Source organism: Sus scrofa, chromosome 4 (genome assembly GCF_000003025.6).
Source record: "Sus scrofa isolate TJ Tabasco breed Duroc chromosome 4, Sscrofa11.1, whole genome shotgun sequence".
In the NCBI taxonomy this organism is placed as follows: domain Eukaryota; kingdom Metazoa; phylum Chordata; class Mammalia; order Artiodactyla; family Suidae; genus Sus; species Sus scrofa.
Window position 1 is genome coordinate 2344794 of NC_010446.5, and position 23997 is coordinate 2368790.

Sequence of the window (23997 nt, forward strand, 5' to 3'; positions counted from 1 at the left end):
GCAGCCACCCTGCCCAGAGGATTTACCACGCGAAGCCCACCCCACCTGCACAGAGACAACGCTGGTGACCTGGCCTCGCTTGCTATGGCCCCAGCCCCCAAAACAGCAACCAGTGGGCGAAGCCTGCTCAGGTCAGGCCACAGCCCTGGCTCTGTTCCAAGCAGGGTCCCTGCGCTCACTGGCCTGGACACCAGGGGGCGCCCTGGCACCAATGGCCGGTGCGGCTGCGGCTCAGGCCCTGGAGAGCGGCCTTCCTGGGCCCCTTTTGCCCTGCATGCACCCCAAGGCCGCCGGGCCCACACCCCACTCCACAAGCACACACAGCCTCAGGGTCCGGTTTTATTGCCTTCGAGTGTCCGGAACACCTGACCGCCCCAGACCCAATAACTTAAGGTGCCAAGAACAGGTCAGGGTGAGGGGCTGCAGAGGAGGGGCCGGGCCCAGTGGTTAAAAAATACACCGTCTGCCCCCAAACAAACAGGCCAGAGAAGAGAGCTGCCAGGGGGCGGGGGTCATTCATGGGCAGGAGAGCCAAGGACACAGGGAGTGGGGGGACTGAGGGGCAATAAAGCCTCAGAGGGACAGAGTCACAGGACCCAGAGAGAGACACAAGGCACAGGGACAGAGAGTCACACACAGGGCCCAGGGACAGACACAGGGCACAGAGGGAGAGACAGGTGTAGGGCATGGAAACAAAGGGAAGGACGGACCAGACGGTGGCAGACACACACACACACGCACACGCACACGCACGCACACGCACCAAGACGCGAGGACAGGGACGCAGGGGTCAGACGAAGGAGCCGGCGGGGCGGAAGCTGGACCACTGGTGGCGGGCGTGCTGAGGTGTCGGCAGAGAAGGCGAGCCGGAGGCACCGCGGCCAGGGAGCCCTCGGACCCGGCGGCCAGGCGCTGAGGTCCTGAGCTACATGACGCAGCACTTGGTCTTGTGTGCGTGCGGGTCCTTGAACCGCAGTCTCTGCTTAGGCCGGTACTTTTCCAGGTAGGTGAGCTGTTTGCTGTTAATGGCTCCACGCCGCTTCCTGGGCAGACAGGACCGGGGCGGGGGTCAGGCGGGACCCGAGCTCGGCCACCTGCCCTGGCGCAGAGTCCAGTGCAGGGCACGGGCCCTCGTGGCCGGCAGAGCCCCTCCCACCCCTGGGCCTCTGCCTGAGCTGTTCCCACGGCCAGATCCCCCTTCCCCCGTCACCTGCCATCACCCCTCTGGCCTTCAGCTCACCTGGCTATTGCCTGCTCCTGGCTGACTCCCTGACCCCCTCTCCAAGGCTTATGGGTGACCCCAGAGGCCACAGGCTTTCTGGGAGCGAGCAGGGAGGGGGCCTCAGGTGTCCAGGTATAGGGGCACCCAGGGCCAAGCACCAAGGCATTTGTGGAGGTCATCTGACCCCCCAGCCAGTGACCTCAGGTGTGGCCATGGACTTGCTCTGGCCAACGAAACGTGAGCAGGAGAGAAACAAGCCTGTGTGGCTCAGGACCCGGGGTTGGGCCCAGCCTCAGAGTCACGGGCCAGGGAACGGCAGGCGGGGGCGGGGTGTGAGAGAGGAGGGGCCGTGGGGAAGGCCCGGCTCTGCCCTGGGCACCCCGCGGACCTGTGCTCACAGGGAGAAGTGATCTGTGCCCGCGTGTGTGCCCGGCAGGTGCACGCGGGGCTGGCCGCTTGGCTGGGAGAAGGAGACGCTGTGCCCACGGAGCCGCCGTGGGGGGGCAGTGCAGGAACACTCCCAGGCAGAGCTGCGTGTGCCACATGCACACTCACTGTGGGCTGTGTGGGGGTGGGGGTAGCCCAGGTCCCCCGTTCTCTTGGGGGAGCGGCAGGCAGGAGGCCCTCCCCATGGAGAGGGAGGCGGCAAGGCTCCCTGAGGGGCTGGGGATGGGGGGGGGCAGGGACCACGCCATCAGAAGGGCAACTCTGAGACCCTGGTGTGATGGCCTCTGGGAGGTGAAGGAGGGGGCCCCACAGGAGGACCACCGGAGGCTTAAGAAACACCTGCCTCGACTCCTTCCCACCCTGATTGATGCCCCCAGGCTGCGGGAAGCACGGCTGGCAATGGGGCCAGCCAGGCCCGCACCCGGCCCCCCTCACCCACCTCCCCCAGCACTGCTGAGCAGGCCATATACAGGGGCTGGTCACCCATGGGGACCAGGGGGCCTGGCCGTGGGGCCCACTCGGCCTGGGGGATGCGTGAGGTGGGACCGGGGGACACCTCAGGGGACATGTGGCGGCTGGGGGTCAGGACTGCCTGCTGGCCGGGCACTGGCCCCTGTGGGGTGGGGGGGCAGGAAAAGAGCCCCCTCGACCCGGCCCCCTGCACCGGGCACTCACTGTCGGATGAACTGGATGGCGTCCTCGTACTTCATCCCGCTCTCGATGAGGGCCAGCGCCACGAGGACCGGAGCCCTGGGGAGACAGCAGGGCTTGGTCGCCCAGCCTCCACATCCACCCCCTGCCCCCAACAGGCCGCCTGATGAGACTCAGAGCAGATCCCCGCACCCTCAGGGCCTGAAGGGCTGCCCGGACCCCCCCAGTGCCCTCCTCTCCCTGCTGTGTGACCTCAGGTGGGCCAGGCAGCCTCTCTGTGCCTCAGGCTCCTCGAGCGTAAATGCATTGGTGGGAGGGTCGAAGGAGGGAGAGCGAAGCAGGGAGCTCAGGTCTGGGGATCAGAGCCCAAGACTCGGCTCTCGCGCCTGCGCGCTCCTTCCTGCTCGGGGCAGGGACGAGGTCACGACCGCAGCAGGAGGCAGCGGGTCAGACGTGAGAAGGACCTCCTCCCGGCCCACGTCTTGGAACCCCCAGACGGAGGTCGTGCGTGATGTGGGATCGGCACACAGCCGAGAGCGAGCGAGCCAGGCCACAGGTACCAAGCTCGAGGGAGGCTGCCCCCCCCGCTCACCGTCCCAGGCCGGCCACGCAGTGCACGGCCACGCAGCTGCCCGGGTCGTCACAGAACTTGGTCTTCAGCAGGCTCAGCCAGTCCTCCACCACCTTCCCTGGCGGGGGCGCCCCATCGTCAAACGGCCAGTCCTGCAGAAGGGGGCCGCCTGTGAGGACCCCCAGCCCAAAGGCGGGGCGAGGAGCGGGGCCCAGGCCGGCCCGCCCACCAGCACTCGGAGAAGCTTGGAGGATGTCAGGAGCCCAGGCCCCGGAGAGCTCCCACTGCCAGGCTCCTCCTCATTCTCGCCTCCAGGAAGCCTTCCCAGAACACCCGGCTCTGCTCTTCTGCGAGCCCGGGAGCCCCCAGGCCCTCCCGTCAGGCCGCAGTGCCTCTGGGGTCAAAGGCTGACCCTCAGCCAGCCTGAGAGGTTCTGGGTCAGCAGGCCCAAGGGGTCTGGTCCATGAACGCAGTTGAACGTGGCCTGTGTCCCCAGCCCCAAGCTCAGCTGCTCAGAGCCCGCCGGGCCCCAGGAGGACGAGCTACTTCAGTGCCATGAGGCAGATGCAGGCAGGCCAGAGGGGCTGCCTGGAAGAGGCGCCCTCGGCGCCAGGGGAATCCGCGGGGGCCACCAGGGTCAGGCCCCGGGTCGGCTAAACCCGCCCCCAGCCTCCGGATTCGCAACCCCTGGAGGAGCCTGGTCTGCCTGGTGGCTGTATGTCCAGCCGACCCCTTCCTGCTGCGGTGGGAGGGGCGGGAAAGGCCCCGGCTCCCTGCGCGCCTGCTTCACATGAGTTCACTGGGGCGCCTCTCAGGCGCTCAGGCTCTGCAGGGGAGGTGCCTGGGGCCACACCACGGGCAAGGGGCAGAGGCAGGATTCAGGCAGGCCTGTCTGACCCCGAGGCTCTGGCCCCTTCCACCACCTTCACGACTGTCGCCTGCCGGAGTCCATCCCACAGGGCTGGCGCCCGGGCTCTGGCTGCTGTGGCCCATCCAAGACATGTGGCAGCAGAGCTGTCCCACCTGCCACCTGCATGCCAGTCCCCACAACCGGGGACCAAGGAAACAGCCCCAAGGGTCCCTCCCCATGGCCTGGGCAGAGCCTCTCCAGGGCCCTGCCAGGTGGCACCCTCCCGGAGGCACCTGCTGCCTGGCAACGGGGCCCCAGATGCCAGGCAGTGAGACAGAGATGAGGCCCCTGGGAAAGCCCAGACACTCAAGATGGGGCCTGTGCCCAAACACAGAGAGGGTGGCAGGTGGCACGTAGCGAGGCCACGTGCCTGCCTCGCAGCGAGGGCCCCCAGCCGCCCACCCCTGTGGCAGCAGCGAGGCCACCACGGCCGCAGCCTCACCACGACAGTGATGCCGTCCTTCTCCAGCGGGGCCTTGTCGTAGGTCACCTCGCAGACACGCACCACCGTGGTGGCCCCGTATTTCTTCAGATCCTGGCAGGGAGGAGGAGACAGGGCTGCACCGGGGCTGCGGGGCTCAGGGGTGGGGGCCCGCCGACAGGGCCCTGCCTCCCCGACAAGACCAAAAGGCTGACGCCCCGTGACTCACAGCGGTTCACAGACTTTCGGGCTCAGGGACTTGTGGGGAGTAGAAAAGTCCTTCCTGATGCTTCTGGGACAACTGACCCTGGGCCCAGCCGACAGCACGGAGGGAGCCCCCACTGTCCCCCGCCCTCACGGCCGTCACCTCCCGGCCTCTTGGTACTCGGGACCCTAAATTCCCAGGAAGGGACAGAACACCACCAGCCCACGTAGCGGCCCCCGCACGGTCCTTGCTCTGAACAGCCCTCCCGGCCAGGGCTGCAGGGACAGGTCCAGTCAAGGCGCGCAGCCAGACCCCACGGGGCCTTCAGAGGCTTGGCGGGGCAGGCCTCTGAGGGCGCCTCAGGGAGGAGAGCAGGCACCTGCTCAGGGGTCAGCTGCCCAGCAGCGGGGAAGCCCCAGGTACCAGGGAAGAGGTCAAGGCGCCTCACGGCCAGGCATGGGCATTTATACCCGGGGGCGGGGGGGTGGCGGGGGCCACCCCACAGGGTCACGTGCAGGGCTGCTCCCACCCCACCTGCCCCCGCAGCTATTTTAGGAGGGGTGAGGCATCAGCTGCTGGACCCTGCTCATCATGCGACAGGGACGCCGGACAGTGAGGGCAGCACAGAGCTATTCTGAGAATGGAGGGGGTGTTCAGGGCTCTGAGACCCAAGGGGCACCTCAGATCCCTCCGTGTCTGCAACAGAGTTGCTGCCACCCAGCCAGGAATGAGCCCTGACCCTGTCACACGCTGAGCCCTGACCCTGTTCAAGCGCTGAACCATGACCCTGTCACACTCTGAGCCCTGGCCCCAGTCACAGGCTGAGTGCTGTGCTGTCTTTCCCAGGCCCTGCTCTCACCTCTAAGGTCCCAGCTATGCAGGGGACAGCCCTCCTCTACAGGGTCGCCAGCTGCGTGCAGGGTCCAGGTCCCCCGAAGGCCCGGGGCCCACTCCCTCCCTCTGGACAGTTGTTGAAGTCCTCTTGTGCCCAGGCCCCTGATTCCTCATGACAAGTGCTCGAGGGGCTTTCTCTCCCGTTGCCGAGAGAATGGCTGGAGGTCTGAGATCACCAACGGCCCTGCCCACAGCCCCAGGCTCTGCAAACAGCAAAGAGAGCTGCAGAGGCCTGGCTCCTCTGGGGGCCTCGCGGAGAACGGCCGGCTCGACGCACACCTGCGTCCAGTGGTCACTCTCCTGTGGCCATCGCTGACCCCGGCCAGGCCCCTCCTCACACAGACCCCTGTGCCCTGAAGCCCCCAAGGACTCCCCAGAGCCCGTGGGCTTCCTGCAGCCTGGGCTGGCCCTGGAGCAGGCCTTCCTGCCTCCTCTTCCCGCCCGCCTTAAGCAGCCTCTCCTCGCCCGGGGGGGCCCTTGCCTCCTCCTTCCTGCTCAGCCTCCGCCCAGGACTGGCCGCCACCCCACTCTCCTCCCTCTGAGCCCGCCTCTGCCCCACTGTCCACATGCCAGCCCGCCTGCAGGGTCCCCGTGGCCCCCCTACCCCCAGCTCCAGGCCTCTCGTGTGCCCCCGGGGACCCTGTAAACCAGGGTGGCAGTTCTGCTCCCCGGCGCGGTCCTCGGGAGGCCGTGCGGCCAGGCGTGCGGGCCACTCACCTCAATGAAGGTGCTGAGGGTGGCGTTGGTGGGGTTGTGCGTGATGAGGAAGCGCATGTTCTTGTACTCCACCTCCACGGGCGCCGGCCGGTTCATCCGCGCCATGGCTGCGCCCCGGCCGAGGGAGCGGCCGGCCCACCGGCACCCCGGGCCCAGGCAGCAGCGGACCCCTGTGCTTGTCCGAGAGCGGAAACGCTTTCTAAAAAACCCGCCCCCCACGCCCCGCACAAATATTGTGCAAATACTTGGGGGGGGGGATGGTGCCGGGGAGGTGAGGATGTTTAGGAAACAAAAGGAACGAAACGGCCCCCAGGAAGGAAAACGGGCGAGTCCAAGCGCGCGCCTCCCAGAGCTGGGTAATGACAAGGGGGCAAGAGAGAAGATGACGACGACCCAAAAAACTCAGCCGAGGAAACTTTCCAAAGGCCAAGGGGACGGCGGCCGCCGCGGCCGTGGCTGTGGCCAGCACTGTGCTGTCGCCGGGGACACCCTCTCTGCATCAGTGGACGGGTCACCGGCCGCCTTGGCTCAAAGGCCCCAAACCCCCAGCGAGCAAAGGAAAAAGGAACTTGAACTGAACCAACGGGGTGGCCCTGGGGTGGCGGGCAGGCGGCGGCTATGGCGCGGGGCGGCCGTCACGTTACCCCATCGGGGCACGGCGAGTCCTGGAGGCGGGCAGGGGGCTCAGGCGGCGGAGCCGGCCCCGGGCCGGGCAGCGGGGGCCATGGGCGGGCGAGGGCAATGGTGAGGGCCGGGGGCGCGGGGGCCTCAGCAGCGGGCGCGGCGGCGATGCTGGGCGCGGCGGTACCCAGAGCTGCCCTCCAGCCCCTCTCCATAAACCCCAGGCTGGTCAGCAGCAGGCGGCGTCTGCGGGAACAAGAGAGGAAATGAAGAAGAGCGAAGGCAGGTGAGCCCCCGCCCCGCGGTCACGCCAGTGCTTCTCCCCGGCGCCCCTGAGGGCCACTGAGCTGAGGGACCCTCCTTGGGCCTCGGTCGCCCCGCCCGCGAGCTCGAGGAAGGAGCACTCCCACCAGGGCTGACCCGGAGCCCTGAGCGACAGGACAGCCACCAGGACGGGGCAGAGAAGGACGGAGGGAGGGACCCACACCTCCCCAAAGACTGTGCTGACCCCCAACATCAGCCGGGCCCCTCCACGGCACCCCCCCCCGACAGTCACCCCTCCTCTGCGGAATTCTGGCCTCTGTGGATTTTCCAAGCCCAGATTAGCGGGCCAGTCCTTTGGGAGGGGGCTCAGGCATGGGGGCCAAGGTGCCGGAGCACCATGGGGTGTGATGCCCCCATTCACAGCCATGAACTGCCTTAAAAAGCCATGAACTGCCTTAAACGTCTCCCACGGCCCCCGGGGAAACCTGTGGCTCCGGTCAACCTCAGCCCCTGGGCCACGGTCCACTCCTCGCCCGCAGGGCTGGCCAGGCACCGAGGTAAACAAGCCAGCTCTGCCTCCAGGCGCTGAGAAGCAGGGACAGACCACAGGGGCCAAAGGGCCAGGGCCAGCCACCAGGTACATGCAAGGTGATGGCCAGGCAGGCGGCCAGGAGAGGGGTCTCACTGTGACAGAGCCTCAGAGAGGGACGTCGCTGGGCACAGAGACAGCCATCAAGCACCTGCATGCCTGTCTCTCCCTCTCCAGGCCCCGAAGGGCCAGGGCCAGGGGCCCCGGCAGGAAAACCCAGCCCCACCCCCACCCCATGGACTGGCTGGGAGACCTTAGGCACGTCATTGGCCTCAGTTTCCCCATCTGCACAATGAGGGGCCAAATAAGTTGTCCCCCGGGGTCCCTCTGGCACCCTGGGCAGGGCCGGCATCCCACCTGCGCACCCCCCAACCCAACACCTCTTACCTCTGCCCCTGCCCAGCACCCCCTCCCCCAGCTGCCCGCCAGGCAGCCTGGGCCCCTGAAGCCTCAGCCCAGAGGCAGGCAGGGCCCGCGACTGGGACCCCAGACAGCAGGGGGGAGTGGGGTCGGCGGGGCAGGGCGGAGCGGGGGAGTTTCACCTCTGCTCCGGGCTCAGGGCAGGTGCCACAGCTCACCCTCTGCCCCTTGCCTTGTCCAGGAGGGTGACGAGAGGGCCCCCAGGGCTGGGGGGGAGACAGGGAGCAGGCAGGCACCCGCACCATCCCAGAGAGAGCGAGCTTTGGCTGGGAGTGCAGGCGAGGAAAGAGCCCGCCGCGGGTGCCCAGAGCAGCACACAAACACCCGCCCCTCCTGGGGCTGTGGGGTGCTCCCGAGTGCGCACGTGTTTACCAGACAGAACGGAGGGAGAGGCCCAAGGAGGCCACAGGACTACAGGCTCCTCCTGAGGGGCTGACCCCGCACCTCACCGCCCACAGCCGCTGGGCACCTGGGGACACCCCCTGGACAAGGGCAGATGGCCTGGCTCTGCTGCCAGCATCCCTGGGCGGCCCTCAGGGCTGAGGGCCCAGAAACACCCCACACTACTGCCCAAGTGAGCCTCAAGTGTCACCTGTTGGCAGGGGTCAGGGGTCAGACTGGCCACGGGCACGGAGCAGGGCCTGAGCCACATGGGGTCAGGGTCTGGGCCAAGGTTAGACCAAGATCACTGCCAGGCTGGGCTGAGGTCTCGCCACACGGCGCACTTGTCTCCACAGTGTCTGGGGCCTCCACCCATGTGGGAGCAAAGCAGTGACTGCCCCCTCCTGCCCCAGGCAGCCCCACAGCTCACTCTGGCCTTGACCTCTCCCAGACAGGGGCCCTCTGTCCTGACCACACCCCCTTGATGAGGTCACTGAGCGGAGCCCCCAGGCCACTCCCTGCCACTGGCCCACAAGGCAGCGCTGGGAACCCCCCCCACCATGCCCAGCCCGCAGGCTCGGAGCCCTCTCCTGAGTCCAGCACAGCCCCCCTTTCCTGACCTTTCTGGCCCTTGTTCACAGAGGAGTAAACAGGCCAGGCAGAGAGGGGGGACTTGCCTGGGCCCTGACCAGACCAGGCGCGGGGACACTGCTCCCCCGCGGGGTTCCTGAACCTCAAGTCCTGGAGACTCATTCCTGGTGGCACAGCCCGTTCGTTAAGAGCTGGCCACCTTGGACTCCAGAGGGCTTCCGAGAGTGCCAGCCTCCCTGGACCTAGCCGCCATAGGATGCCGGGGACAGGCTGGAGGACTAGGGCTCAGCGGGTCCCAGGGGAGCCAAGGTGGGGCCGCGGGAGCACCGTAGGCAGGGCTGGGCCCGGCGGGCTCAGGTGGCGCCGCGGGCGGGGGCACCCTGTCCCGCGGTGCGGGGGCCACCGTGCGGTGCGTGCGGGCCGCGGTCGCTGGTTCCGAGGGGTGCGGCTCCCTCCCCCGGGCGGGGCTGGGGTGCTCCCGGCACGCCCCCCGCCCGCGCCCAGCGCCCGCCCGGCTCACCCGCGCGCAGGCGTCCCGCCGCCGCCTCCATCCGCGCGGGGCCGGCCGGGCGCGGCGACCGAGACCCAGTACGCGGAGCCGAGCGCGCCGGCCTCCCCGCGGGTGCTCCGCGGCCCGTCTGCCAGGGGCTATTTATAGCGCCCGGGCGTCACGTGGGTGGCGTGGCCGGTGACCAGCGAGCGACCCGGCTAGTTGTGGCTCCCACACCTGCCTCCTAAATATAACCACGGGCCGGCCCCGCCGCAAACAAAGGGGCGGCGGAGGGCCGGGCCCGGAGAGGAAGCGCTGCAGAGGAAGGGGAAACGCAAGGGCGGGGGCGCTGCCCACGCAGCCCGCCTTCCTCCCGCGGTGCAGGGGCGCCCCTCACCCGTGCGCGCCCCCCAGAACGCTCTGGGACTCCCCACGGCCGCATCTCCAAGGAAGGATTCCCGCAGCTCAGAGGGAGGGGCTGCACCAGGCCCGAGGCGCTCAGCTTGGAGCCGGGCTCCTGGCGGGGACCTCGGCCCAGGGCCAGGCCTGGTGGGCAAGCTCCGCACGCGGAAAATAGAAAGGCGAGGGCCTATGGCCCAGATGGGGTTCCTAGGTGACCTCCCCAGCATGGTCTGGCTCTCCAGCAGCAAGCCAGTGGCCCCCTCCCCTGCCCGAGCACCTACTAGGTGCCAGCCATTGCCAGCCATGCTCTCTCCTGGCCCTTGCTCAATCTCCACTGCTGTCTTCCCCGGCGCCCCCACAGTGTGCAGGTGAGCAGAGGAGGCATGGGGACACACAGCAAGGCAGCATTCACCCAGGGGCGGCTCCATATGGCTCATCCTCCAAAGCTCCCCGGCAGGCCCCTCCCCCTGAGGCCTCTGGGATGGGAACCCCCACCCCTGGGCCGGGCCTGCCCCCACCAACAGGCTTCACCTTCACCTCCTGGAAGCACCAGGTCAGGAACACACGTGCTCCCCAGACTCCGAGCCCCAAGAGTGCAGCCTGGCGTTGCAGTCAACCCTGTACCTGTCCTGGCAGCCCCCAGGCCCCGGAACTGGGTGGAGCAGGGTGGGTAGTCACCCCGGCACACAGGATCCCCAGAGGCCTTGGCCTCGCTGGGAACCCAGCTCTGAGTCCAGCTCCCAGACAGCCCGCCTGGCCCCTGCAATCATCGGTCAGCGCCACAGGGGCGGGGTGGGAGGAACTGGCCAGGGCCAGCCCAGAACACAGCCCCCTCCCAGACTCTCCCCCCACACATCCCGGGGTGTCAGCCATGCCTGGGACCCACACTCCCACCCCCACTGGGGAGCAGGCGGAAAAGCGGCAGAAAGCGCGGCCCCAGCCAAGCCAGGGGCAGAGCCCCCAGGCAAGGGCTCCTCCACCCAGAACCGGATGGGCTCGGCCAGGACTCCCGCTCCAGGGCTCTTAGGTCCCCACTTCCAGCAGCATCCTCCTGAAGGCCAGCTCTGGGCACTCAGTACCCAACCCCCGGTCTTCACCTTGAGAGCGTCCTGAGGGTCTGTCCCCTCAGACACTGTGCAGACACCGTCCGTGAACGTGACACAGAGGTCACCATATTAACAAAACAGCAGCTCAGAGGGGTCGAGGGATGTGCATCCTCTCCCATCACGCTCTGCGATCCTGCACCTGGGACCCGGGGCCACCCTGCCGCTCGGGCCACAAATCTGAGCCCCAGCACCCGTCCCCCTTGCCTGGGGCACCCGCTCTGGCCAGGCCTAGGGGGCACCTGCCGCAACTGGCACCGTCCCAAGCCCTTCGGAGAAGTCTATTTTTATCAGGGCAGGAGCCGTTCCTGGAATCCTCCCAGAGGGAGCCCAAGTCCACACGGGCTGGGGGGCGGGGAGGGGAGACCCGATCCCCGGGGAAACCTTCCCAGAGCCTTCCTGCCCTGCACGCGCAGCACCAAAGAGCCAGCACCCCCTGCTGACCAAGCTCCGCTGCCTCTCCTCCTGCCACCCCCCGCCCCCAGCCACATGCCCATCAGAGCAGTGTGTCCGGACCCCGAAGGAGGGGGCCGGGGGCTGATCCCGCCCACCTCCAGCACTGGGCCTGGCACCAGGGGGCTCTCCACGTGTTGTGGAAGGAGAAATTACCCAACGTTCTGGGCAACGATCCAGATCTGGGAAACATCCAGAACCCATCATGGGATCTTAGCTCTTGAAGTCCAGAGGAAACTCAAAGGTCATCTAAGCCACCTATACGCCAGCTTGCATACTTCTGGTGACGGGGAGCTCACTGCTCCTTGGCAATACCTGCCACCTTCGGGCAGCTTCCCCAGTATGACCCTCCCTCCAGTGCCTCCTGAGTGCCCACTGCTGGGATGGGAAGCAGCAGGAGGAAAACTTGCGGGCAGGTCAGTGGCACGGCCAGCGGTGTGGGGGGCAGAATCAGAGGTCAGGGGGTCGGGGAAGGCGTCCTGGAGGAGATGAGCTCATCCTCAGGGCTTGACCTGCTGCCCTGACGCCCTGTGCAGCCCGGGCCATCCCTTGCTCTCTCTGGGGCCAGTGGCCTCCTCTATAAATGGTGACACTGCCAGGAAGGAAAGCCAGCTTCTCTGGTGGTGCCAGCTCCGAGCCAGTCACGGGGCGCCCAGGCTGTGACCTGGAAGCAGAGCTGTTGGGATCAGGCTTGCGTTTCCACCCGGGGAAGGCACCTGTTCCACCCGCCGGGGGCTGCAGATGGAGGCAAGGACTGCAAACACGTCCCCAGAGCTCTGTCCCTGCCCACGGGCGCTGCATGGGGCCACCCTCACCACACCTTGGCTTTAATAGTGCCCCGAGAGGCATGGTACCCACTTGCCAACCCAAGTGGCCCGCCCTCATGTACCATCAGCCACCAGCACTGCCCGGGCAGGCTACAGCTTTACTGCGGACAGGGAGCTGCAACTGCCACCTCCCTGGGCAAATGGGCACCCGTGTGAGTGCGGGCAAGGCTGCTGGGCTCCAGCCTGGCTGTCAGCAGTGGTGGGCACAGAGCAGACAGGCAGGCAGCCAGGCGAGCCAGACCAGCCACCCTTGGGTCTCCTGACCCTGTGGCCACCCGGAGCCCACCTGGCAGGCGCCATTACTGCCACTGAGGCCTGCCGTTGCCACAGTCCTGGCCAGGGCCTGGCCCCTCCCCTGCCGGGCCCCTGTAGGACAGGAAAGGAGCTGAGCGGAGGAGCAACAGGAAGGCAAGGCCGAGCCTGCCTGCCAGGTCGGGACCGGGCTTTGGGCTCTCAGGCCTGGGGTCAAACCCCACACTGGCTGTGACACCTCGCTCTCCAAACCCTGGATCCCACCTGAAAGAAATATGGCAAGCCTTGCTTGCAGGGGTGGCCAGGGGACAAAGGGCCAGCAGGCACCGATGACCAGAAAGGGCCTCGGTGGCCACCAGGAGGCAGCTCAGACGAGGACACTGAGATCTAAGAGGGAAGCAGGACCCCTGAGTCCCGCGCACGTGCCCCTCTGCCCCCAAGAGCCCCCTGCGGCCAAGGGGGTAGGGTGTCTCCCCGCCCAAGGGCCTGAGACAGCCGCCTCCCTCAGCCCCTCCCCTGACCCACAGCCCCGGGTGCAGCCCTTCCTGCCTGGAGCTCACAGCTGGGGCGCAGATGGCAGGGGTCAGTGGCTTGGAAGGTATGGCTCCTACTGGCCAGGCTGCCTGGGACATCGCATGGTGACACACTGGCCGCAGCTCCTCCGGGTGTCCAGCGCATGGGGGCCTGCACCTGGGGCCGCCGGCCTCTGCCCGAATCCCCGCCCATCACTGACCGGACATCCCACCCCCACGCTGCCCCCTCCCCAGGGCCTCAGTGCTGGCTCTGAGTCCTCCCCCCGTTGGCCCCTGCTCCCCTCCCAGGACTCCCTCCAGGGGCACCAGGGAGCTGGCATTCGCTCCTTCCCTCCTTCAACTCTAAAGACATTCCCTGAGTATCTCCCAGTGCCGGGGCTGCGCTAAGTTCAGGGCACACAGGGGAAGAAGCCACCAGAACAGGCAAAAAGCCGGCCCCACCCCACCCTGCCCTGGGGAGACACGTCCCAGACCCGCCTGGGTGGCCGGGTGGTTACAGTCCTGCCCAGAGGATGCAGGTACCCGCATCAGGCAGCACTGCTGGGTCAGGGGTCACCTCGCCCTGGAGCCAAGCCCCTGGGTTCATCACAGAGATTTTGCTCCATCCTGTGCCTCGGTTTTCCAAGCTGTCACCTGCATGGTTAGAATGTGGCATTTTCCCAGGGTGACCTGTTCCCCAGCTACCCAGGTCCCACCTGGGCCACACCTGCCACCAGCCCACCCGCCCCTGCCCTGGCTCCTGCTGGGGAAGCATCACTCCCACGGAACTCCCACCTGGCCTCCAGGCCCTTGACTGTGAGCCCTCCCCGGGGACTGCCCTGTGCGCCCCCTGCAGCCCACCTCCCTAGGCTCCGGATCAAACATCTTCTCAAATCCTTACTCTCTGCACCTCCGCTTCCTCATCAGCAAAAATGGAAACAACAGCAGCTGCCCGGCAGGGCCTGGCACGGAGCAGTCACAGCCTGGCCGTCGGCATTGCCCGTAGGACCCTCCCCACAGAGCACAGAACGCCACCCCCCTCTCCAGTCTCAGCGCGGCCACCTAGGCGTCCTCCAAGGCCAAATGTAGTGCCTCCGACCCCTGTCCCCACATCAGGGTGCTGCCTCCCAGGCCCCTCCCCCAGGCCCCTTCCACCCCGGGACCCCACCTGAGACCCCAAATCGGGGACACAGGGCTGCCCTCAAGGATGCCCACCCGCCCCACCCCCTCAGGGGAGGGGAATCCCAGGGATCCCCAGCTCCCCACCCCTCCCTTCTCTCGACCAAGCCCCCCTAGCCAGCCGGCTCACCCATCCCACCAGCGTGTGAGAGATCGAGTATTCTTGGAGTTTCCGCTGTGCAGCACACTTGGGACTCAAGTTCGATCCCCAGCCACTCGCAGTGGGTCAAGGATCTGGCGTTAACCCAGCTGCGCCTTAGGTCACAACTGTGGCTTGGATCTGATCCCTGGCCCGGGAACTCCATATGCCGCGGGGCAGCCAAAAAAGAGAGAGAGAGACATGCGTTCTGGCCTCAGAGGGAGGCTCAATATGGTTTTGATACTGGGATCAAGGGGCCCACCCACCCAGTAAGCGGTGCCACAGCGAGGCCTGGCCTGAGGCTGGAGACAGGAAGGTGGTACCCACCCAGCTGCCTCTCACACACCATCTATGGCTCCCTGTGGCCTGCGAAGCTGAGTTCTGACTCTTCAGCCTGGTCCACTGACCCCTGCCCCTCTACCCGCAGCATCCTCTTGGCTCAGGGCCCCATAGTGGGTGCTGGGGGTCAGAGGTGAGCAAGACCCCAGGACCCCACCCTCAGTCTGGGATGGGGGTCCGTGGGGGGGGTCCCACAATAACCAGGCAATGGGAGGAGGGGGGGCGGGGGCAAACACCGAGGCCTCTCTGAGGAGGTGGCCTTTGGGCAGAGACTCAGGACCCACACCAATGGTAGGGCCCCCGAGGGGGACGCAGCAGACTCTCTGCGAGCCCCATGGCCAACAGTGAGCCCGTCTAGGGCTGCTCGCCAGCCCAGGATCCGGATCACGCCTGCTGGCTCCGTCACCCTCACCCACCACGCCCCCATCTGAGGCCGCAGGCTCTGAGCCCCTTTCTGCACGAGGCCGGGGAGGCGGAGCAGAGCCATCTGGAGCCTGGTTTTCTGGTTCTCGCTGCTCCAATGCATCGCGCACATTCGGGATTCACAGCCCAGGACCTGCGGCGCGCCAATGTGCAGGAGGCCCGCAGAGCAGCGGGAGGGGACGCCAGGTGGCCCAGCTGCAAGCACCAGCCACCGTGCAGCAGGCCCCCAGCTCAGAGCCCAGCACCTCCTCCTTTGCACACAATTGTGACCAGCTAGAAAGCTGTAGAAACTTCTTCCAACCCCTCAGTGGACAGCAGCGGATGACGGGCTCAGCCAGCCCTGGCAGCCACCCCTTGGGGAGAGCCCCCTTCCTGACACAGCCTAGAGATGATCGGGGCCAGAGAGTATTAGCCGGAGGTCCCGCACCCCTGAGCTCCCCCTGGTTCATGCAAGGGGACTAAACACAGACCAAGCAGGTCCCCGTACAGCTCAAACCCCGAAACGGCATTAAGGGCCATGCCAACCTCTCAGGACCTCCAAGCGCACCTGTGACCACATGACCTGGGACAGCTGCTCACCCAGCTGTCCTGAAGCAGTGACTCTAGCCGTCTCCTTTCTGTCCCCAACATGACAACAGATGATCAACTACGCGGTCCCTGTGCCCTGACCCTCACTTAACAACAGGGGACGCGGCCACAGAGGGCTCAGGAGCACTTGGCTCCCCCCACCGCTGGCCCTGAGTCCCTGCCGTGCCCTGTGATCCCATCCCACCTCTGTCCGTGCGACCAGCAGTCCTGGTCACCCTCTCCCCCGCACCACTGAGGCAGGAGTGCTGCGGCCCGCAGGCTCGGTGCACAGCACTGGCAGAGAGCCGGGAAGGGGAGGGTACGTGCCAACACGGTCCAGTTTGGGCTCTGGAACGAAAGGGACCCCTCACCCACTGGACGGAGGAAAGCACTGAGGCTGCAGGGGAACTGAGCGCAGGAGCAGGAAGGCCTGGGGACCCTGGGCCCCGCCCCCTCGGGGGCTCCCGGCCTCCTAGGTGCCCGCGTCCTGGTCCTCACCCACCCCCGAGCCTGCCAGGAGGCCTCAGACACTCACCCTCTGTCCAGAGTCCCAGAATCCGGCAGAGGCCGCACCCCCAGCCCAGCTTTATCCCAGGCGGGCCTTCCTCCGGCCCAGACCGCCTGCCGGTCCGCCCGCCCAGGAGGCGGGGGCTCGGGCAGGGGCAGCATAGCTCCCAGGGCAGCCCAGCAGCCAGCCGAGGAAGGGGGCTGGGACGCAAATCTGAGGTCGCGCGGTGCCCTGGGCCCAGGAAGAGGCCAGGAGAACCCCCCCCAACTGGCCGGGCTCTGGGGCCTGCAGGGGAATGGACAGTCCCCAGGGCCCTGTAACTGCTGGCAGCCAGAGCTGAAGGAGCAGGAGGGGGCAGGCACACAGTTAACCGGGGAGTGGCGGGGTGGAAATCAGAGCCCCCCCCCCCCACAGACCCTGCAGCTGGCAGGGTGGGGGTCTCTGGCTTGTCTCCCCACTGCGGGCTGGGAGAGGTGCCAGGGCCGCTCCTTTGATGGAGGGGGAGCCCCCTGCACCCCCCAGCCGCCCCTGCAGAAACAGCCCCGCCCTCTGCTGCCTGCCCCCGACTTGAGCAGCCCCCGTGCCCTCCACGGACCGCTCAGGGGGCCTCAGGGTCTGTCCCTCTCAGGCTCTTGCTCAGAGCCCCCCCTGAGCTCAGCTCTCAGCTTCTCTATTGGGTCTCCTCCATGAGGCCAGGGAGAAGGTCAGCTTGCAGGCCAATCGGCCCAGCCCACCCCGGCCTGGGATCCAGGGCCCTGCAAAAACCCTGAGGAAGTGGGAGCCCCCGCCAGAGGGGGAGGGGCTGTTCCTGCTTCCCAGGGTCAGGGTCATCCGTCCCTCCCCCGCCAAGATGCGGCCCCAGGCCTGGGACCTCAGGAGGGGTGGAGCCCAGGGAGTGAGGGGGAGGGGCTATCTCAGGCTCACCCAGCCCCCACGACTGTACCTCCCAAGGGCAGAGAGAGGCCACCAAGAAGGCCATGCTATGCCCCACCCTCAGCCAGGTGAGCAATGGGGGCAGTTCCCAGCTGGAGGAAGGGCCTCCACCCCTGCCCCCCAGAGAGCTGCCTCATGACCTCACCACCCCCGGCCCCATCCACATGTCCCACGAGTCCCCACAGGCCGCCACCCCAGGCCTAGGCCCTTCCCAAGGGCTCGCCACCCAGGCTCAGCCCGTCACAGCCCCCCAGTGCCTCAGCCAGTCCTCTAAGCCCTTCTCGGCCACGCAGGCCACCTGCCTCTCTGCTGGGACCCACACACTTGCCACAGGGCCTCGTCCCCACTGCTGTGCCCTCCCTCTGGCTGCCCTTCCCCCACCACAGGCAGGACCCTCCCCTGCTCCAGCCACAGCCCCCCCTCCACTTCCCCACCCCTCCCTCTGAGCCAGTCCCAGGGGCACCAGGGACCACCGACCAGCCTAGGCCCCCCAGGACGGGGCCACGGGAGGATAAAAACCTCAGAGGGCACCGTGTGCTGGTGGACGGGACTGCGAGACCCAGCAAGGGGACAGACAGCACCACGACAGCTCAGGCGGGACGTTCAGCACCCACCCCGTCTCCGTGTGGACACGGCCCGAGCGCCGCTGTCAGCGTGTGTCGGAGATGCACACACTCACCTGTGCCACACACAGGGATCTCCAGACCAGATGCTGTGCCCGGCGGGGTGGGGACCGCCGCCCGCAGCGACCCTCCACATAGCCCACGCCCCCTGGCCCACACCCCGCCTGCGTCTGACCTGGGAGGCCTCCACCCAGGCTGGGACGGGCGAGCCCCCCCACCCCACCCTCCAGGGACCTCTGCCCAGAGATGGGGGGGTCCACCTGTCTGAGCCCCAGGCCTCACCGCCCACTTCAGGGCCCAGGATCTGCACTCCCACGTGCAGCGGGGCTGACTCCCAGCCTCCCCTCTCCCGGAGGGCTGCGAATCTGAGATGCTGGAGGCTGCTGCCAGCCCAGAGCCTGGCGCTCTAAGGTATAGGGTTTCGGGTTGGGAACTTGCGGCCCAGACTAGACAGGAGCAGAGCTTCGGAACCTGCCCTGCCCTCAGGGTTAGACGTGCGCCCACGTCCCGCCCATTCCTCCTGGGCCCCGCTGAGCTGGCACCAACCCCTGGCATCATACCACCACGTCTCCAAGGCCCCTAAAGGCCGGTGCCCAGAATGGGCGTGGTGTCCCAGCAGGGCAGGGAGCTTCACGGAGCCACTTGAAGCTAACAGCCCCTGAGAGGCCCTCCATTCCCCCCCCGCCCCTGCCGCTCAAACCCCTGCCAGGAACGTGGAGGCCCCCAGGAGGCCCAGAGGAGGCCCCCAATCCTGGCCTCCCCAAGAGCTAAGCCCTCCCCAGGCAGAGCCCCAACCGCTCCTGTTCCATGAGCAAATACACAGGACCTCAACAGCAGAGGGAATTCTGGGCTCAAACCGGGCCCCCAGGCTGGGGCCTCAGAGAACAGGGGTGGGTGCCAGGGCCTTCACAGAGGGTCCATGTGGCCTAACGGGACCTCTCACTGGCCAGGAGGAGGCTGCCCACCAAGTCCTCAGCCCCCAGGATCAGCTGGAGGCCCCACAGGGGGTCCCCAGCTGGTAAGGGAACAAGGCCTGCCCTGGGATGCCCGTGGCAGTTGAGAAAGCCCGCCCCTGGCTGCTGTGTGCCCTGGGCCCACCTGCTCACCTCTCTGGGCCCTTCTGAGACATCAGCACCCTTCGCGAGGTGGGAAAACGGAACTGCACCCCGTAGCTGCCATGGAGCTGTCACGTGGCCGGAAAGGCAGGGGCGGGGTGCACACGTGTTAGGCAGGTTCCAGCTATGCCCGCTTTGCAGAGTGGGTCCTGAATCACGCTGGGCACGGCCCCCAGCCCCTCTCGGGGGGGAAGCGGCTGCGGCTAACTCCTTGGGACTCCTGGACAGTGCAGGACAGGGAGGGAGTCGAGGAGGAGAGCCGGAGCAGAGAAGACGGGCCGTCAGCAGGCACCAGCACCTCCCCACTCTCGGGCACCCCCACCCCAACAGGCAGCAGGGTCGGGTCCCACCCCAGCACCCTCGGGGGGGACGGTCTGCCCTCAAACACTGCACACTGGGGAGACGGGGCGCAGAGCCGGCCCGACCTGCAGGAAGGACACTGGAGTCCCAGGGGTGACTGGACCTCGGAGCACCTGGAGTGGCGGCCCCTCTGCTCAGCACCACACCCGGAGGCCGGCCCAGAGCAGGAGGGATGCGTGCTCCTCAGGAGATGGAAAGGCGGCCCCCCAGCACCCCCAGGCCACACTCGGCCACTGCCCAGCTCACCATGGCTCCTACCCCCCATGGCTGTCCCACCCCTGGGCTCCGTGTCCAGTCCTACGAAACGGGAGAAGGCCGGAGCACTCCTGCCCCATCCGCACAGTCACAGCCCCCCCACAACCACCCTCAGCCCAGCGCTGGAAGGCGCCCGCCACCCCACCGTATGGGTGAGGAAACTGACGCCCAGGCCATGCCATCAGCGACTTACCTGAGGCCACACGGCCGAGCTGCCAGCCCCAGGCGGCTGCAGGTGGTGGGGGGGGCACTTTCTATGTCCTTCCCCCTTAAAACAGCCCCTGAAGGGACACTGAGGCCCAGCCCTCCACTAGCTGTCCAGGCGCCTGCCTCTGTCCCCAGGGTCCCCTCCCCTGGTGCCCCGGAGCGCAGGGGCACCAGGGGGTCAGGCGGGCAGGAAGGGTGAGCGAGATCCCAGAGGTCGCCAGGGCCGCTGGCCAAGGCCCAGGTGGACGCACGTCAGAGGGGCCGGCAGGAGCCACGGGAAAGAGCTCTGACCTGGCTTCGGGAGGCCACGTCCAAAATAACCAGCCCCACCGCCCTGCAGGGCCCCAGCCGGGCGCACGTACGCCTCTCCTCCCTGGGCGCTGCCAAGCTGGGTGCGGAAGGTCACGGCTATTTCTGGGCCGGCCTGGCAGGGAGACGCGGCCCCCCGGCACCCCCAAAGAGCCAGCGCAAGAGGGGCAACCGAGGCCCGTCAAGGCCGGTCACAGCCACGGGACATGCGGCCTCGACCTGGCGCCGAGGGCCTGCAGGGGGGCCGCATGCTGCTGCCCTTCCTCCCCGAGCTGACTCCCTTTCCAAATGCCCCTGGCGCTACTAGCATGTCAGGGTCACGCTGGCCCCTTCTCAGTCCACCAAGCCCGTGCGGGGCCCTTGGCCGGACAAAGAACCACATCTACCCCGAAACAGCCGTGGGCCCTGCTCTCTGCTCTCCAGCAGTCCCGACCCTAAGCAGAGCAGAGCCGCAGGAGGCTTTGACCATGGCGGGGACCACCCCCCCACCCCGTACCCACACAAGAACCCCATGTCCTGCCAGCCCACACCCCCAGAAATGCCAGCACTGCCTCCTGCAGCATGCAGCCTCCAGCCTGAGGCTCCACCTGCCCCCGTAACTTTGCGGGCGCCGATGACCACCTGACCAGTGGGAACACGAGGCCCAGAGAAGGCATGAGGCAGCCCCACTCAAACCCCCAGGCCAGGCAGGCTCTCTGGGGACAAAGGGGCAGGGAGGTAACAGTTCCCTGTCATACCCCATACCCAGGCTTCTGCCCCACACGCTCCTGCAAGCTGCTACTGCCCACAGCACCTGCCCCCCAAGCATGTGGCCAGATGGGGAGCCTGGCCTGGTTCCCATTCTGGCTCCCACACTGCAAGCTGCGTGACGTGGGGCACATCCCTCAACCTCTCTGTGCCTCAGTTTACTCATCTGTTACGTGGGTTCACTAGGAGGCCACCCCTCATGGAGCTGCGCTGGCTGTCCCCCTGGGTCTAGCAAGACGCTGCCTCCCGAGCAGCCTTGCCGGAGTCCCTCGCACGCGTCCACGTGCTGGGTAGCCACAGGGCTCTGACAGGACCCTGGGATCCCGGGGAGCCCACATTCACGTTGGTGATTCTCCCCGTGGGTTTCTTGGACACCGAGGGGATGCCTTGCCCCAAGGACGTCTCTGAGCTTTAATTCTCTACGGACACGGGGATCTGAAGGGGGGGCAGCCGATGCCAGAATGTTTCTGAAGCCAGGTCCTAGCAATAAGGTACATCACAGACCCGCCTCGGCAACGCCAGGCCAGCCGGGCGCCCCTGCTTCCCCAGCGGGAGGGTCTGAGAGCCTCGTGGCCAGACCCCCACCTCCTGCTCGCCTCGCTGAGCCCAGGCCCCATCTGTGAAACGGGACCCTGCAGACCCCTGGTCGTAGCCACAAGGAGTGGCAGGCAGGCCACGCTGGCGGTCCCTGTGTGACCATCATAACAGGGGAGGGGGCAGCGCCCAGGGCCGGCCACTCCGACACCCCGAGCCCCTCCCGGTGTCCCCACCTTGGCTGTGCCTCAGGACGTGACCTGAGGGTGGCAGGATTAGCTCCTGGATGCAGGTATCCCCTGCCCTGAGAACTGGGGCCCAGCAGGAGCAGGCAGCAGAAAGGCCCCACCACAGGGAGCCCCGCCCCAGGTGCCCAGCCACTCACCCTCCCCACTGCCCCTGCCGCCCGCTTGGCAGCCCCGCCAACAGGCAGCCCCACCAAGGCCAAGAGAGCTGCTTTCCCAGCCAGAGGCCGCACAGCGCGCCCTGGAGAGCCAGGCATCAGCACCCAGGTGCCAGCACCGCCTCCCTTACTGTGTGCCTGTCTCCAGAGAGGAAGCAGGGAGCCATCAGAGCGGGTGACCCAAGGACCTGAGGATCCCCGGGAGGGACGGGAAACCTACCGGCCTTTACAAGGGGCTGAGGCACCTTCCAGCCCAGGGGCCCTTGGGAGGCCCTGTGCATCGCTGCCAGGTGGCGGGCAGCTCCCACCACCCCACAGCCTGGCTTTCCCTGGGCTGCACGGCCCCCAAGGGGAACGCTGTGGGGAGGGCTCAGAGGCACTGGCCTGAGGGTGGCACCCAGGGCCCAGGAACTCGGCCCCACCTGGCAGTGTCACACACAGGCCAGGCTCCCAGGCCTTCTCCAGCAGAGCCTGGTCAGAACTCGGGAGGATGGCTGCCGGTCAGCATCTCGGGGACCAGGAGGCGCTGGGCAGCACCTGCTCCACGCCGGGCACAAATGCCCAGAGCCAGGTGGTGCAAGCCCGGCAGCCCCTCCTTGGCAGGTCCAGCAAGGCCACAGTAAGGACAGGACAGAGACAACCAAGTGTGTGCTCTATCTGCCTTGGCTCTATCTGCCCCTCGGCCGCTCTGTGAGCCCCGCACAGGGCAGGGCCCGGGGTGCAGAGTGGGGTGGGGCGGCCCAGGTGCCCGGCTCAGATGGGGCTGCCAGCAACACCCCCAGCCACGACTCTATGCCTGCACCCCGTGCACCCTGCCGCCCGGGCTCTGGGGACCCACAGCAATGGAAACACCCCAGGGCGGAGAGACCAGTGACACACCCCCGACAAAGAAGCCAGGCCACGTATGTGGGGGGCCAGGGTCACAGAGAGGGGAGCAGGGACCCTCTGCACACAGTCGTCGACCTGCCCCTAAGCCACCTCCTACCTTCCCTGGACAACACCCGGGGCGGGGCATGGCCTACCTGTCCCCCCCGCAGCTGAGCCCCGCGTCCCAAGCAGCGAGCAAGTGCTAGCCTCACTTTCTTCTCGAAGAGCGAATGAAGTCCCTGCCTGCCGCCAGCCCGGGCCACGGCCAGTTAATCCTCTTTTGCAGACAAACCGCGACCCGCTCAAGCCAGGCCACGTGGCGCAGGGGAGCTGTTGACTTTGTTTTTTTGAATTGACATAAAATTCACCGGTCATCACAGTCACCGTTTCAACCATTTTAAAGTGCGCGCTCCAGTGCTTTTCAGCGGGTGCCCTGCGTCGTCTCATTGTCACCACCCCCGAGCTCCAGACCACGGCCTCGCCTCCCAAGAGACCCCACGCCGGAGGCCCGCCTCCCCCCACCCCGCCCCGGCAACCAGGAATCTGCTCCTGATGGCTACGAGTTGCCTGTTCTGGACACGTGGCCCCCACGGAACCACCGCCGGGTGGCCCTTTGTGTCGGCTCCTCTCACGCAGCGTGACACTTCCAAGGGTGGCGCATGCCTCGACGCAGCTCAGGACACCTTCCCTCGTGGCTGAGTAACAGTCCCGGGGGTGGGGAGATGGCATTTAGCCTCTCTGCTCTTCGGCCGATGGACGTTTGGGTCATTCTGGATTCCTTTCACCCCCGGGACTGAGCAACAGCACATACCAGGGAGAAATGCTGGACGGGGGTCCAGGTGACACGGGGTGGCAGGTGCCTGGCAGCCCTTCCCCAGCCCATCAGGGCTGCACCAGGCTGCCGAGGATGCTGACAGGCCTGAAGGGACAGAGGCCCAGCAGACCAGGTGGGAAGGGCCCCCCCAGGGTCCCAGGTGGGACGGGGCTGGCTTCAAGGGTGGGGGATGTGCCAAAGCCTTGCAAGAACTTAAAACACAGGCGCCCCGCAGAGAGTGACCAGGGGTCTCAGACCTCCACAGTCGCTTGCGACGGGCCTGGCAGGAGGCAGCGCCGGCTCAGAGGGTGTGCAGGGCCCTGACTGTGCCTTCAGCCTCACAGACTGAGCGCTAAAACCAGAGACGGGAGCAGAGACGGGCAGTGATCCATAGGGCAAGGCCACCCTCGCCCGGGCGAGGCCACCTCCTCCACCAAACAGCACGTTCATGCGTGACTTCCCGCCTCCAGGAGCCACTCAATCGTAAGCAGGCAGGACATCCCCGGAGAGCTGGGCTGGCCCAGGTGGCGTCCTGGACAGCACCCAGTAGGACACAGAAGGACATGCCACCCCCCTTTGGCCTTAAGAGAGCCAACTGGGTGAAGGGGGGTGGCTGCCCCAGCAGAGGGCACATCCTGAGCAAAGGCCATGAGGCAGGAAAGGGCAGGGAGCTGCCCACCATGGCAGGCGGGCTTTGGGTACATGGATCAGAACCGCTGCGAGGAGATGGGC

General features: G+C 67.1%; 1 protein-coding gene across 8 annotated transcripts in view; it reads right to left on the reverse strand.

The window, feature by feature from the left end:
* The window catches only part of PTP4A3 (protein tyrosine phosphatase type IVA, member 3), a 31647-nt gene continuing 7975 nt past the window's right edge, over nt 326-23997 (reverse strand). For 2 of the 8 annotated variants that reach the window (XM_021088815.1, XM_021088818.1), the window contains exons 2-6: nt 6039-6905; nt 4244-4336; nt 2913-3043; nt 2345-2419; nt 326-1043 (exon numbers count right to left, since the gene is read on the reverse strand). In XM_021088815.1, the coding sequence (XP_020944474.1) occupies nt 926-1043; nt 2345-2419; nt 2913-3043; nt 4244-4336; nt 6039-6143 (522 nt within the window). In that variant the 5' untranslated portion in view covers nt 6144-6905 and the 3' untranslated portion in view covers nt 326-925. Of the gene's footprint in view, nt 1044-2344; nt 2420-2912; nt 4337-6038; nt 6906-8990; nt 9069-9424; nt 9647-10893; nt 11087-18760; nt 18990-19577; nt 19899-23997 lie in introns of those variants that run through there. The other 6 variants (XM_021088813.1, XM_021088817.1, XM_021088816.1 and 3 more) reach the window with 6 other exon arrangements.